The 15,600-nt window shown below is 51.4% G+C and overlaps 1 protein-coding gene across 1 annotated transcript in view; it reads left to right on the forward strand.

Moving 5' to 3' along the window:
* The window catches only part of LOC105182917 (uncharacterized), an 83,558-nt gene that overhangs the window by 54,107 nt on the left and 13,851 nt on the right, over positions 1 to 15,600 (forward strand). The window contains exons 2-4 of the mRNA XM_011140705.3: positions 6,093 to 6,138; positions 6,244 to 6,414; positions 13,925 to 14,144. Coding sequence (XP_011139007.2) covers positions 6,093 to 6,138; positions 6,244 to 6,414; positions 13,925 to 14,144 — 437 coding nt within the window. The remainder of the gene's footprint in view (positions 1 to 6,092; positions 6,139 to 6,243; positions 6,415 to 13,924; positions 14,145 to 15,600) is intronic.

Genomic DNA, 15,600 nt, shown 5'->3' on the forward strand with positions numbered 1-15,600 from the left:
TTATGTCAGTTACTGTACATACACACTGTGTGACAGATAAGTGGTATTAAATTATATAAGATAAGTAAAAGATTTAAATTTTAGATAAATAAAGATTTAAAAATTGTTTTTTCTTTTATTTATTATTTTTATTATATATATTATATTTATTTTATCTAATTATATATATAATAAATATAATATATATTTATTATATATACTTTTTTATTTTATTATTTATTTTTATTATAAGATAAAAAATAAGTGAAGTATGAAATTATTTAAAAATTATATCAATATGTGTGCGGGTACATGGGTAAGAGAAAAACAATTTATTCTTATCTCTTCCTAATTTTTTTTCTTTTTCTCCCTTTTCTTTTTTTTTCTCTTTTCCGCCTCTCGCCCTTTTTTATGGAATTTCTGAGATAAGAATTATAGCTCTTAAAAGAGCTGATATAAAGCTGTGAGAGAAAAATTAACAGTTATGTGCCCAATAATGCCGTTTGTCAACAAAGATTTGTATTTATTATATGCCACACAATGAGACTAAAACGGAAATTAGAGAAAGACGTTGGCAAATGTAAACGTAATAAACATGTAATGTCACGCGCTTATGAATGAAGGAGCATTATTAGACGTAAACAGGTCAACACTTGCAAAATTTGTAATAAATTCTAAGGTCGGTATTCGTAGTTGTAAGTTGAGGTTTTCCGCTCGAGATACATAACCACAAACTGATATTTACGAATCGATACATGTTGGCGAGAATAAAGATTCACAAGGTCACAATTATTTGTCAATGAAACAAACATGCTACGAATGCCGGCCCAAGTTTCGACTCGGGTATCTCTCTTTGTATTCTCGGTTCGTCGCGTCGTTAAAAATGCAAATTACCTGTACAACAAATGATCTGAAGTACCTTGAAAATATATGACGTTGCTGCCCACGTCGTATTCCGCGTCCCGTGTTGCACGTCCCTCATCACGGCTACGTCATCCCGGCACTGACACACTCGAGACACAGACTCGATTTAATCGAAAACACACGTGTTAAATGGCGCGGTGTCGACTGAGAGACTGATCAAGTATCGCGGAAAGGCCGCCGAAATGTTCCAATCAGCCGTGAAGAACGTTAAGAAACCGTAGCGCACCGACACACGCACAATCCACGGTATATGTGTGTATCCCCCGCTGGTCCGGAACAAAATGGACGCACTCGGAAAAGTTCGCGAAGCATAAAGGCAAATTTGACCGTCCGCAAGGTCGCGCATGTTTTGACTATGCGTAGTCGCGCGGCGCGGCGGTCGTATTAGCGAGGAGAGGGGATACGATCACATTCTCGCCGACCTTTTGGTACTCTCGCGCACTTTTTTTCGTGACTTATGGAGGATTCACATTGCGTCCGACGTCCGATATACGACGTGCGATATCCAATAGGAGAACAACTCTCTTTCTCATAGAGAATACATTCTTCTCTATAAGAAAGCTGAATCCTCCGTAAGCGTTGCATTACATTCCACACAAATGACAAATATCCCGTCGGTTCTTGAAATATTTAACTGGGTTCTCGGCGACATATCGTGTCGACGTAATTAATACGTGGTTTTCCGATCAAATCGTTTTGATTGCCGATGCAAATGTCAATGTCGCGGAATTAGCACTCGGAATTCGGGATGTCATGACGATCCAGCCGAGAGCAGAATGCTGTATCGGAAAGAAACAGATCTGATTAGCTGTACGATTAATAGATTGCTCGTTGAAATTAAAACTAAAAATTAAATATGGGTAGAATATTGAGATGTAAACGAATGTTGAGTAATTCCAAAATAGATTCTACTTTTAACACAGAAATGAAGAAAATGGCCGCTTAATTAATTATGCTAGTCGTCGTTCGTAGCATCAGAAGATAGGAACGATAGCATATGTGGTGTTAAATTTCAAAATTGTCCACTGATTTTTCGATGAAATCTGCAAGATTAACGCGCGAGACCAAATTTTCGGCTCGGATAACACGCATAAATTAACCTACGACAAGCGATGCAAGCGAAGCCGCCGCCCACACACGTCGCCGCACGTCTTTTCCTGGTTATGAAACCTACGAGAGTTCCACTTTAGAGGTGTGGCGCCACATGATTAACGCTCGTCATCATCATCACCATCAATGTTGTCGTCGTACGTCCGCGGTCTGCCGCGCGACGATATTTTCGCGTGGCACACAACCGACAACCCTTCCGTTGCACACCGTTGTGCTCGGCACGACGAATCGTGTCGAATATAATAATTACTCGGCGCGCTCTCGAGTGTGCCGTCCGCGCGCGGCAAGTTTCGCGAAATTATCGATCGCGGCCGACGCGCTCGACGGACGGCGGTAATTAATTCGATGCGATTCAGCCGACGATCGGACGGACGGGTAGACAGACGGATAGGCGGGCGCTTCTTCGGGATCTCCCGAGGAACAGATGGACGACGTGGGAACGCCGCGTCGCGGAGCGTGGAGGCGCGGCCGTTCGCCAGCGGTGTTCGCAATATCGATGATATGGGATTATTGATTGTTTCTATAACGCGATGCGTAAACATCGCGAATGAGGAATTGCGGCAACGATGATGCCGGAGTGCTCGCTCGCGGACTCGCCGGGCGAGTCACGTTCACGGTCCGTAAGATCGTCTGGAGCAGGCGATTCGCGTCGGCGAATGATGGATCGAGGCAGAGAGAGAGAGAGAGAGAGAGAGAGAGACCGAGGCACTCGTGTCGAATGACTCACACTCTCGCGTGAGCTCCGTTAGGCGAGTAAAAAATGAAAAGCTAATATATCAGTCAGGAAACACGTACTCGCGGATTTCATTGATTTCAATTTTCGATGCGAAGCTAGGATGAGCGAAGGAGGAGGGAGGGAGCGGGGGGGAGAGACAGAGAGACGAGTGCGATTTGTGAATTCAATCCGATCCGCCGTCTAATGAGGCAAATTCTAGCTCGGCCGACGTGCGCCTCGCAAAATACGTCGCCTTCAATTTCCCGTTGGAGCTTTTACGCTCGGGACGAGTTTACGTTACACGGGTAATTCAGTCGGCAGACTTCCAGTAGTGCATGTGTACGAGCGTTCCAGCGTTTAAGACGGCCGTTTAGACGCGCCGTAGAGGACGCTCAGTGAATAACCGGACTCGGGGATAATTTCCCCGATCGTGGGGAAGACGTCGCGACGATGCGCGGCGAGGGAAGCGCGACGAGACAGGTCCCAATTGCAAGTTCCGTGCTTGCAATCGTCACCCGATGTGATAGCTCGCCCCGTCCAGACTCTCTATCTACTTCTTCCCCTCGACGGTGACGATATATTAATTATCATAATTATCGTTATCCCATCATCTCGTTGACAACCGATATAATTGCGATGACTCGAATTCCGCCGCACGCGCAGGGCAAGATGGATCCCCCCCGCCCCCGCTGCTTTAGTCGCGCCGCGCGCACGGCGAGGTATTTATAATCATCTTACGTGCGCAACATTCTGCGGAATGGCTATCAACGTATCATCCCCGTCATCGTCTAACATATTGCAGAAGAAGACGAATTGGCGATGCGGACCGTTACGCGGTGATAATTATCGTTTAATCGCTCGAGCACGGCGCAGACGTATGTACTGTCTGTACACATGCGTGTAAGTACGGACAGTCGGTCCCCCTCTTAATTCCTCCGTTTGCCTTAATGCGGAAATAAAAGGATTGCATTACCAACGGTTTTGCGTTCCGCGGATGTTACTTACCGCGTGCCGCGCGCGGTAAAAGCTACACTCGGCGGGGGACGCGACGATTCCACATGGAAGACGGGGAACATTCTTCGCTTCGCTAATAACCGATTTCGCCGGTTGATTTCGAGCTTGTTGTAATTTAGTAGCATGCGGAAAGAAAAATATCGTTATACATGAATTTGTCTATATATATATATATATATATATCGTCATATATAATCGGACGTTTGTCCACACAAAAAATGCTCCGTTGTACAAATACAAAAGATTCGATGCAACGTCTAAAAATTTATAGCGTTTTCTCTCCGCGCAGGTGTATAATTATACACAATTTTACATAGTTGTACACAATGCTTTCCGCCGATGGAGATTGGCCATTTTTTTCTCAGGACGTAACGAGCCTTGAGTCTCGCGTATGCCAGACCTTGTCAAATCCAATGCAGCGTGTCCAAGTGGATAATACGCCCGGGACAAAACAATAAACTCCAAGTGCAGGTCCAGCACATTGTTGCGAAGCGCAGACGTCGGCGACGGACGATTCAAGTTCCCCGGCGCGCATCGTCGTGATTCACTATGCTATTTAATCCGCCGTGCACAGTGCGCTTTGACCTGATGCAGGTAATTTCCCCGGACGAGTCCAGCATGCGGGAAGCATTTCACCGTGTTTTTTTTCCAAACAACCGCTTAACCGTCGAGATGAAACGGCGACTGTCCGGCCGGTCGGTCGGCAGGCTCGTAACGCGAGTAATATGCGCTTAAAACCCTCGACGATAAGGTCTCGGAAAACTACGGTCAGCCGATTCCCGCGACCCCGCGAAAATCGCGCGCGGGACCGGCCGATTAAGCGGCCGCGGGCTGATAACGTCGCTCAAGTCCGCGCGATAATTATTACCGTCGGCAACATGTGACCACGATGAATCGCCAGATAAATTTCTATTGTCCCGGAAGGCGGAGAGCAACGTACGTGCGCGAGCGCGCAGGAGTGCATATCAAGACTCTGCGCATGACGACGGCAAAAATGCGACGAGCGCTCTCTCTCTCTCTCTCTCGGTATGCGCGAGGTGCGTCTCACGATTCTTAACGGACTTGTTAATCAACGGGAGATGGGAGCGTCGTCTCTCGAGAAATGAGAGCGCGATTGAACGAAACGGCCGAGAACGACGGGCGGAGAGAGAGAGAGAGAGAGAGAGAGAGAGAGAGAGAGATTAGCAGATCCCAGAGAGACGAGAGGCATAAACTCGCGTCTCGCGATTACATCGCGCGGCATCGCGCCGGAGCGCCAAACATTTCGGACGCTCGACGCGTCGAATGAGCCGTAATCGGCGAGACGGATAAATCCGCGAGCCGCGAGCAAAGCGAGCAAAACGGGGAGACTACTCCAGTGCTACGAGGCCCGCGGAGTAATTAGAAGAGCCGCGCGAGCGCAGCAGATGAGGATTGATACGGGCGGCTGCGCGGGGTCGCCGCCGCGTGCGAATGGCGCGCGAAGCCGGACGGGAAGCACCGAAAAGGTCTTAGAAACGGCGGAGTCAACGCCGAGGCAAGGAACTCATTCTCCAGGCTCATGCGGAGGATATCGGCGAGGGGGAGCGCGCGGGAGATGAGTCACATCGTAGGTCGCGGCGTGATCCGCGCAGGAGGAAGAGAACGCGCGCGCGCGCGCGCGATGCTCTTATTACATCGGCCGTGCGACGTGTAATGCGTTGCGATCCGTGTCAGTTCGGTTCCCATAGAGCGAGCTCACTTGGTGAGCGAGCGATGCATCTCGCCGGAGAATCCAAGCCGCTCGCTCTCGCGACTCGCGAGAGTGCTCGTCCGCTTTTTTCCCCGCTGGCTTCTCGGCTGCGCTCGCGCGCGCTCTTTTCCCCTCGAGCCTGTCGTTCTCCCTCCGCAACGCGCGCGGGGACTTTCGTTATCTTTCGTCGTAACGACGGGTTTCACCGCCGCGAGACGACCGCCCGCGATCGTCCTTGCTTCGCAAGCCGCTTTTCTCCTACGGTGACATTGTCGTGGAGATAATCGGCTACGCGGCCCGAGCGCGCAACGCGCAAGATACTCCGCGACACGATTTTTTCGACGATGCCGCTGATTTTTTCTCTCGCTGGTCTCGCGTTTAAATTGATTTTTTGATTCGTTAGCGACCCACTTATCGAGCGCTTTTTTTCTCTTTTAATAGAATCCACTCGACTGATGTGTGAATTTTATTTTTATGTTATAACCCCCCGACACTTTCAACTCTCACTTTTACTTCCCCCTTAATAAGAATAGTTTGAATATCGAGATTTCTAGAAAATAAGGTTTGCAACAATTAAAAATATTCCCGAGGTCATTGCGGACTTTAATGGGCTAATTGCAATTCCGTATCGTGTTGCAGGTACATCTCCGTCTGGATGCTGGCGGTGGTGACGCTGAGGTGTCAGGTGAGTACATCTCTTTCGCGCTCGCGCCGGCCGCGCGGTGACTCGACGACGAGGACGAGCAGGAGCACGAGGATATCTATTCGCGGACGCGATTTTGTTCCGTAGGCGACCGCCAATCACGAGAACGCGGAAGTGGACGGCAACTCCGAGGATTCTGTTATCGACGATACGACCGAGGATTATTGGGCGAGCAGCGGATCGGGCCCCGACGAGGATGAATCCCTTCATAACGAAACCAGAGAAGCGTTGACTCACGAGGCCAGCGACCACGATGCTGTAAGTCACGCATCGCCAATTTGTTTCGCATTGCGCGTTTACTTATTGAAATTCACGGTAGACGTTGCGCTCGTGCGCACGAACACACACACACACGCGCGCGCGCGCGCGCAAGAAGTTTCGTCGGTTCTCGCGGTTATTTCTTCGTGCCGTTATCCTTGCAGCGGCACGTTCGTTGCAGCCCCGCCGTTCGCGCTGAGTTAATATTGATTAACGCAGATTTCGCGCGGGACGGGAGGCTATTACGAGCGCGTTCTCGCGCGTGCAGAGCATAACGCACTCGGGAACCAGGCCGAAGCGATATTTCGGCGATCACCCAAGAGAAAGCTAGCGTCAGATTAGACTCACAAACTGATGTAATGTCATAGCTATCGGCGGTACCGGAAAGTCTTTTCGTTTACTTTAAAGCCTTCAATATTGTCGCGATTATAATACGGGTTTTTAATTTTAATCCAGGATTAATGTAAATTCTAGACTGGTCAACAACATTTCTTTATTGCGTATATCAACTTTCATTATCGAACTTTATTATTATTTTCACGCAAAGTTTTCTGATAAAAACAACGAGACTTTCCGGTACTTCTGATAGCTTCAGAACGTGTGTCGTCATTGGACACAATTTTCGTGTGCAAGTCTTTTAACTACAAATCCATTACTGAACGGATCCTGATTCAGGACAGATTGCAAATAATGTGAGGAGTCAAGAGGGAAAAAAGACGAAAAATTTCCAAGATCGACGTCGCGGATTATCAGTTCTCCGCAGCAGAACGTCAACGACCGAGTCGCGACCGAGTCGGGCTCGCATATGTCCGTCTAGACAAACGGCGGTGGACGGGACTCCATCGATCTTCCGTCAATTTTTTCCTCAACGCAAATAATCGGAACGTGACGATGAATATTCCGATGCGCGAGCGTTGAGGATCGTTTCGACGGATGATCGATCGCGCGATGTCGTGCGAGTGCAGTCTCGAACTCGCCGGCGACTCACGGACGCGATCTTTGGATCGCACGGGACGCACGCGCCTGTGGAACTTTCGTCGAGCGAAATTCGCGCTCACGCACGGTAAAGAGGAAAGTGAGAGAGTAACAAGAGGAGAAAGAGGTGCGCGCGCGCGCGCGCGCGCGAGCGAGCGAGACGAGACGCGGAGGAGCAGTCACCGTTGCGCGGTCGCGTCCGTCCAGTTACACGGCTAATCGGCGAACGGTTTCCTCGAAAGTGGCCGGGGAAAAAGGAAGCTAGCGAGGGGCGCGGGGAAGAAGCAGGAATGATACTCGCCCATCTGTTCAGTTTTGCGTGATTCCTCGTTAGCGAATGCTCATGGCGGGGCGCGGTGAGGCGAGGCGCGCAAGGCCGAGCGGAGAACCTAGATGCAGGTGTTCTGCATCCGCTACGATATTCGCGAGGATAAAAAGGCAGAAAAGGGAGGCAAAAGAAAGAGGCGGAACGTCGACAGTTAGCAGTGCCGTGGCAAAGACGCGACGACGCGCCTCGGGATCGCCGCGCGTCCTCGATCGAGCGGAAAAACCGCGCCGCGGCCTGCCGAAGATCTACGTAGCACGCGGTCGAGCGTCTCCGCTGACCTCATCGCGACGCCGCTCGCTCCGCCGAGTCCCTGTTACAATGTTAAGTCCACAGGCGGTCACAGAGCCGCGAAGGAGAGTGCTCGTTCGCGGCGGAAATCAATTTACCCGGCCGGCCGGCCGGCGAGCGGGGGAGGAGGAGGAGGAGGAGGAGGAAGGGGCACGTTCGCCATCGCCGAGCAGTCGCTCGGGCAACAATCCACCTTCTTCGCGCGGCACGTAGCAAATTCCGTTGGCCCTTCCTGAACGAAAGGGCGGGGTAGGTTGTGCGCGCGTCTGACACCGGCCGCGGCCAGGAAGTGGAACAGGGAGAGAGAAGCTATTTCTCCGATTAATCGGCCGATTTATCGGCCGATCCGACCGGATCGGTCTTTAAACTAGTTTCCAGCGGAATCGATTTCGATCGCGGAAGAACCAGTTTCCAGCGGCCCGGAATAGCGCCAGGGGAGAAAGGGTATCGCGCGCGGCCGCCGCGCGACCTTCGTTATATATCTCGCAAATTGCGAGAGGCGCGGATAAACATCGCCTCCTCTCGCGGCCTCGCGTCCGTCCCGAAAGGGGATCCCATTACGAAGCGCCGCGGAGTCTGTCTGCCCGCCTCCGGTCGTGCGCGCGATTCGCACGCGAAACCGGGAAACGAGATCCATTTCATCCCGCGCTGCTTTCTATCGCGCGCGCGCGATTCCGCCGTTTCCGTTCGTTTCGATTAAGAAGGCAAAGAGACCGATAATATCAGGCGCTGCGCGCCGCAGGGCGCCGAGTTGACGCGACGACTTAAGACTCAGCCGGCGCGCAGGCGGAAGCTATTTCGATACGAATCATCGGCCGACGACGGTGACTGATGATTTCACGCATCTCCAATGAATTGTCCGTCCCGCGCGGTTATCTCGGATTATCTATCGCGCGTCTCGATTTACATTCCTTCGCACGGAAATTAACCCCAAGCTCCGGAGCTCCGAGCTGCCGCGCGACCTGCTTGCTTCTGCTCGGCTCTTTTTGCGTTTTGGCGTTCCGCGTGGGGACGATGAGAAATTGCGCGAGATTTCCCAGGGAAACCGGGAAACCTGGAAAACGGATTTTTCAATCTGCCGTTAGTCTAGTTTTCGCTCTATTATTTTATGTTCGGATTTCGGCTTATGTGTGTCGCGCACGTTAGCACATATGGAAGTCGAGTAGAACGAGCTGGAAGTGCCGTCGGAAGCGTTGGAAGTCGACGGCACGACACATTTTCAGCGAGTGTATCGTGCTGGCGCCAAAAGTTAAAATTAATTTAAGAGTAATTATACGGCGAAACAATGACTGCAAATGGTTAAATTGTATGAGACTCGAGTGGAACAAGCTGGAACTACCGTCAGAAGTGCAGGAAGTCGACGGCACGACATGTTTTCACCGAGTGTCGTGCTGGCGGCGAATATTTAAAATTGTACAGGATTGTTAATTGTTGGAATTTTGTTTTGAAATGCTCCATAGTTATAGAACTAGTCTGGAGCTAACGGGAAGTCTCGTCAAAAAGCGTGTTATTCACGGGCTACTTTAGAGGAGACTGTGTCGTGCTGGAACGTGAAATTAGCACGACATTTTTTCAATTTCGTTTTCTTGATATTAAGAATACGGAACTTCTTTCTGTTTCTATCGGGAACTGTAGAACTGTGAAAAATGCTACTGGAACTAACATTCTTTTTTAATAATTCTTGAAACGTCGTGCTAACTTCACAGACACGACATCGCGAGCATTCGATGTTCCCAAACCCTCGCCTTCATGCTTATACCGAGAGAAGCACGCGATGATTAGCATAATTAGCATAATTAGCACGCAATAATTAGCATAAAAGGTTAAAAAATAAAAAAATTGGATATCCTTCATCGATCCTAGAATTTCGTTCCAAATTACGTGCTGTCAATCAATCGTTGAGAATTGGACTCTCTTCGCTTCACTTGACGGTATTTCCGCGTAAACTGTCAACGTCGCGCGGTCAACGCAATGGAAAATGACCTCCCAGGAAGCGATGTGATCGTCGGCTAACCTCCCGAGGACCAAATCGTCCGGTGTGACCAAGCGAGCTACTACCAACTACCCTAACGCGACGTTTTCTCACGCGACGTCTCTCCCAGGTCCCCCCAATCATCGCGTTCGAGTAATGCCCTGAGAACTTCAGCAATCAACTCAATCACGGCGCCGCTCTCTTAGAGATGAGATACTGGACGCATTCGTCCAAGCCGTCCGAGCTATCTTACTCCGCTGATGACTTTCGACACTGTAACCACGCGACCGTTAATCATGCGATGAATGCGCGCATCTCGATCGACGGAGGCGGCGCAGAGAGAGAGAGAGAGAGAGAGCGAGAGAGAGAGAGAGAGCGAACAAGCAGTCCTCGGAAGAAACAAACATTCACCCCGGAGAAAAAAGCCGACCGTAGCCGTCATCTCGCAGCGTGCAAGAACGCTAAGCGATTACTTAGTGCTTCTATTGCTTCTTCAACGTCGTCGTCGTCGTCGTCGTCGTCGTCGTCGTCGTCGTCGTCGTCCTGTTCCTCTTCTTCCGCGAGGGAAAACCGGGGGCCGATATTGTGGATATTGATGATCGTCAAGGAACGTGTTTTTCTCACGCGATGCACATGATGCGCGCGCGCTAATAACGCTCCGGCGATTTTAGGTCAGGCCTCTCTCGCAAGATCGCGCCAGTTTTGCACGACGGAGTATTATTGTTACGGGACGTGCAATAAATCGGGGCAAAAAGTTACACTCACGCGGTGCATATGCTCGTGTCTACGTACGGGGGGGGGGGTCTGCATAACGCGGCGCTCTCGCAGCGAAAGGAGGCTGCTTCGCTCAGCCGCAAGAAACTCCCCGCTAAACGGCGCCGCGGTCTTCATTTGACGCAGGTGCGAAACCTTGTACCCCCTTTGCGCGGGACGGCAACGCCCTCTCGCCGACACCGTCCGCGCGCAGCTTCCGAAAAATGATGGAATTTTCCGAGGAACCGATTGAAGAAGGACAGACTCGTCGGAGAGCGAGTCTTCCCGGAAAGGAGCGGCTGGATGGAGGTGGACGCGTTTAGGATCCTCCTCCCCCGTCGATGAGGGAATGCGAATCCCATCGGCGCGGGCGCGAGCGCGAGCTCGAGGATCAACATGAAGGGGCACATTTCGCGTTATTACATCTCCTACAGTGTAGCACAGTTAATGCCGTGGCCGCGGTTAAGCGTACGGCCGAGAGAGTCCGAGAGAGAGGAGGTAATCGGCACTTATCGTTCGCGTCAGCTCTCTACCTCCGTAATGCATTCCTACGAGATACCGAGGCGGATTCAAAGACCACCGCTCATTTCCCGCGCTGCCCGGAGCCGCCGAGCGCGCAGCCGAGTTCCTCCCGGTCGGTTTCTTGCCGAGAGAAGAACGATCTCCTAACTACTCTACTGGCCCATAAACGCCCGTCTCTCCTCCTCTCTCTCTCTCTCTCTCTCTCTCTCTTTCTTTCTCCCGCGACGGTGCGCACCCGCGAGAGATCGCGTCCGCGGTCTCCGCGGTCCGTCTCGCAGCGGAGAGCATCGTACTCGAGTTCCGTTCGAGTGAAATTCCTCAAAAGTGGAATCCGTGAAGAGAAATAATTTCCCTGGCGATTCTCGCGCAGAAGCTCGCGCTCACTCGGCCAACTCGGCCAACCTGTCGTTCGCGCGTCAAACGCTGTAAACTCGGCGGAAGAGAAGAGAAAGAGAGAGAGAGAGAGAGAGAGAGAGAAAATGCGCGGCTGACGACGGGAAAAAATAGAAGAAAGAGAGAGAGAGAGAGAGAGAGAGAGAGAGAGAGAGAGAGAGAGAGAAGGTGGAGGAGGTGGCCGGAACGGAGTGGCAGTTTCTTTCTTCGTCACGGCATATGGAAGCTGTTCGCGGCTTTTTTCCCGCGAGTCCGCGCCGCGCTAACCACGTGCCTGTCTCCTCTCTTCTCCCCTTCCTCTCTTCTTCTTCTTCTTCTTCTTCTTCTTCTTCTTCTTCTTCCTTAGACCACGACCGATTCGCCCGAGTAGAGGTGCCTACCTGCCGCGCTCGCATCGCGTTCGCTGACAAGCGGCTCGACGTACAATCCCCTCACCCACACCCTCGCCGCCACCTCCTCCTCTCCCCCCCCCGTCCATCTTGTTCGCTCTTCTTGCTCCTCTTCTTGTGCACGTGGCACCCGTACGCGAATGGAAGACCTCGGGTACCCACGCTTGCCCGGGGAATGAGCTCGTAAAGCGTTAGTCACGCGCTACTCGTGCTGTCCGTTTTTCGTAGACTTCCTCGTTCGGTTTCTCTCCCTTTCCGCCTCCCTGGATTCTCCAATGCCGCCGCCGCCGCCGCCGCCGCCGACGCCGCCGACGCCCTCCCTCTTCCGCGTACTCCTCTTCGTCGCGGTCTCGACCCCCGGCGCTTTTTCTCGCCCTTTCTCACCGCTCGAGCGGTAGCTCGATCCGTACAGGTTGGGGGTTAAATCGGATCGTTAACGTAGGAGAGGTCAGGGCTCCCGGCGGCTCTCGGCGGGATGGTTTTGCATAGCCGGATCGAGCGCTGTACGCGAGAATATTTCGCGGAGAATACCGCTTCCACATCGGCGATGCGAAAGGAGTCAGCGCGAGTTCGCGGGCTAACGGCTTTGAACCCGCAAATCACTACCTGCGACTCGTTAGCGGATTCCTCGTGTTCATTTTCCGAGCTCCCGGAGGATGAATATCGTTGATAGCGCCGGCGGAGTTTGGCGCAGGTGGTCGGTTATTAGCGCGAACGATCTCCTCGGGGACCGTACTTTATCTCTCTCTCTCTCTCTCTCTCTCTCTCTCTCTCTCTCTCTCTCTCTCTCTCTCTCTCTCTCTCTCTCTCTCTCCCTCCTCTCTTGCTCAGTCGCGACTGTTGCGCGAGCGCGAGCGCGAGCGATCGCGGAGCGCACCGGACTGCTTTCTTCAGCGGTAATTTCCGCATCTCCGCGGGAAGGGTTTCCAGCCGCATGACGATTATACGCCCCGGTCCGATCGATTATCGATGTCTTTGCTGTTTTATGCTCTCTCGAGCGCGCGCGGGGAAGACCGCGGCAGTCTCCGGGAACGGTAATCGAACGGATATCGCGTTAATTTCCTTGAATTGTGAGATTTTCCCGCGAGTATACGGAGACAGTCGCGATTTCCTGGACGGCGCTAAGCTTCGTGCTTAAATGACTTTTACAAATTCTTCAAACCGTGCGAAGTGTACACTAGGAAAAGAGATTTAGTATCTCTAGTAACAAAACTGTTTAGTCGAGGCATTTTTTTTATAGCAACCAAATATCTTGTTTTACATAACAAAATATTTAGTTGTCTCAACTAAATACATTTTTCTGCTTTGTTCTCTGGACCAAATGATTTTGTTCGTAGACTTTATATATAAAAATTAAGCATTTTAGTTATTTTATCCATAAAAATTACATAGTAACGAAATATTATTTTACATAAACTAAAATAATGCCCAATGGATACTATTTTGTCTTTCTGTGCACTAAAATTTAAATTTTATATATTAAGAAAAAATAACAGTATTTTTAACAAAATTCATATAGTTAAAGCTTTTTGGTTGTTATAACAAAAGTATTACGTTATACGAACAAACCGTAACCAGACAAGACATTTTTTTACAGGAACTAAACAGTTTCGTTGGGCATATTTTAACCAAATTATTTTGTTGTCACAACAAAATTTTGGCTCACGCAACGATACATTTTTCCTAGTGTACATAGACCTAATAGTATCTAAATAAATAGTATAAATAGTATAAACAAAATAAATAGTATCTGAAAGATGGTTTTATCCCGAGTGCGGTACGCCGGATTATTATCATTATTATTATCCACCTATAATACCTATTATCTACCTATAATATTTTCATTATTATAATCGTTTTAATGAGCTTTCATCTTTCTTGCCCGGCAAGGTCGTGTACGTCGGCGACGGGGGCGCTTACGTGCCGGTGCCGTCGCTGAAGAACCGACCGCTGAGCCCGAATCTCCAAGCTCTCCAGACTCTGCAAGGTCTGCAAGGACTCGCCACAGGCAGCGGCACGGGGGTGGCCGGCGACGAGGACTGGAGGAGACACCCGGAGACTTGGGACCGCGAGCACCGCAGATACCGGCCCAACACTACGAGGGTGCAACGTGAGTGCGACGAGAGAGAGAGAGAGAGAGAGAGAGAGAGAGAGAGAGGAGCGATGCGCTTTCTCGTTTTTCCCGCCAACCGACCTGATGGCATAAATATATCGGCAGATGCGAGCGCGGCCACCAAGCCCGCGACGTTCGCGGCGCGATTCGTCCGCGCGTGCGCGCGTTTTGCAATAAGACAAACTAAATATAAATCAAACGCAGGGCACCGAGCGGGAAATTGCCGCTCACGGCCTGAGCATTAACAATCTGCCGAGCTAATAGAAATTTCCTGCTTTACCAGCGCCTCTAATAGGCCGGCTCGCGATCGCGGGACGCTTAATCCAGCGGAAACACACGTTGCGCGCAAAAGGGTATCGATTACGTCGATCTAGAATCAACAGAAATCCCCGCCGCCACGGCCGCCGATAGATTATCGCTTCAATTTGGCTCGCGCGATTACATTATTACATACGACGTTCCAGCGAGCCTGTACCAGCCGAGGAAATGATTCGTCTCTCTCCCCTCTCGTGGAAAACGCGACTCTCGGAGGAGCGAGATGGGGCGAGGAGAGAGAGAGAGAGAGAGAGAGGCGGGTGCTGCGTCAGGCGCGCACGCGAACCCGCTATTTCTCGTTGTCCGAATCAAAGCGGCCGGCGCAAAAAGCGCCCGCGTTATTTCGCATCGGTCCGCTGGGTCAGTGTGCCCCCCTCGGTGAAGCGAGAGCGCCTTCGTTTTAGCATGCCCGAGCCCGTTACTTTTACGCCGGTTGACCGTCCGCGGGAAGCCCGGAGGACCGCGCCGACGCGACGAGGCCGGGCCGGCGAAACGTCCTCCGATGCCTTCGCATTCAGATATTCACGTACGGAAAAACAGATCGGTTGAATCGAACAAAACTTCCGATTCGTTCATCGTCGCGTTAATTCGAGCAATCTTTCTCCCCCTCCCCCCCCCCGCCGCCCCGAGCGATGCAACGCAGGTGATCCTATTAAAATTCTATTAAAAAAAAATTCGACGGAGGCTCAAAGGATTGCCAGCCGTGCGAACGGATGCGAGTCCGGCCTTAGCCTGCTTTTCGCGGTTGTCTCCCTCCCTCCCTCCCTGCCCCCTTCCTATCTGCCGGTCGATCGAGTCGTCTCGACTCGAAGTCGGCGAAGAATCATCGCGTCGATGGACGCGAGCGCACGTTCCGCGACCTATACGCCGCCGTCCATCTCCTCCTCGTCGGTCCCTCGGCTAATGCGCGCCCGGGAATTCAGAGTGCGATGGCGAGTGGCTACCGTTAGAGAGGAGGCAATTAAAACGGTGTCGGAAAGTCGTACGACGCTCCTCGACATCGAGAGTACGTAAGCCGCGAGCACAGGAGAGTACACCACATCACTCCGCACCGCACAGCGCCGTAGTTACCGCCTCCGACGATGGCATCTCTACCTTTCGCGCTCATCATCATCGTCGGAGCCCTCGCGTGCCCGGG

This window comes from Harpegnathos saltator, unplaced genomic scaffold (genome assembly GCF_003227715.2).
Source record: "Harpegnathos saltator strain DR-91 unplaced genomic scaffold, Hsal_v8.6 scaffold10, whole genome shotgun sequence".
In the NCBI taxonomy this organism is placed as follows: Eukaryota; Metazoa; Arthropoda; class Insecta; order Hymenoptera; family Formicidae; genus Harpegnathos; species Harpegnathos saltator.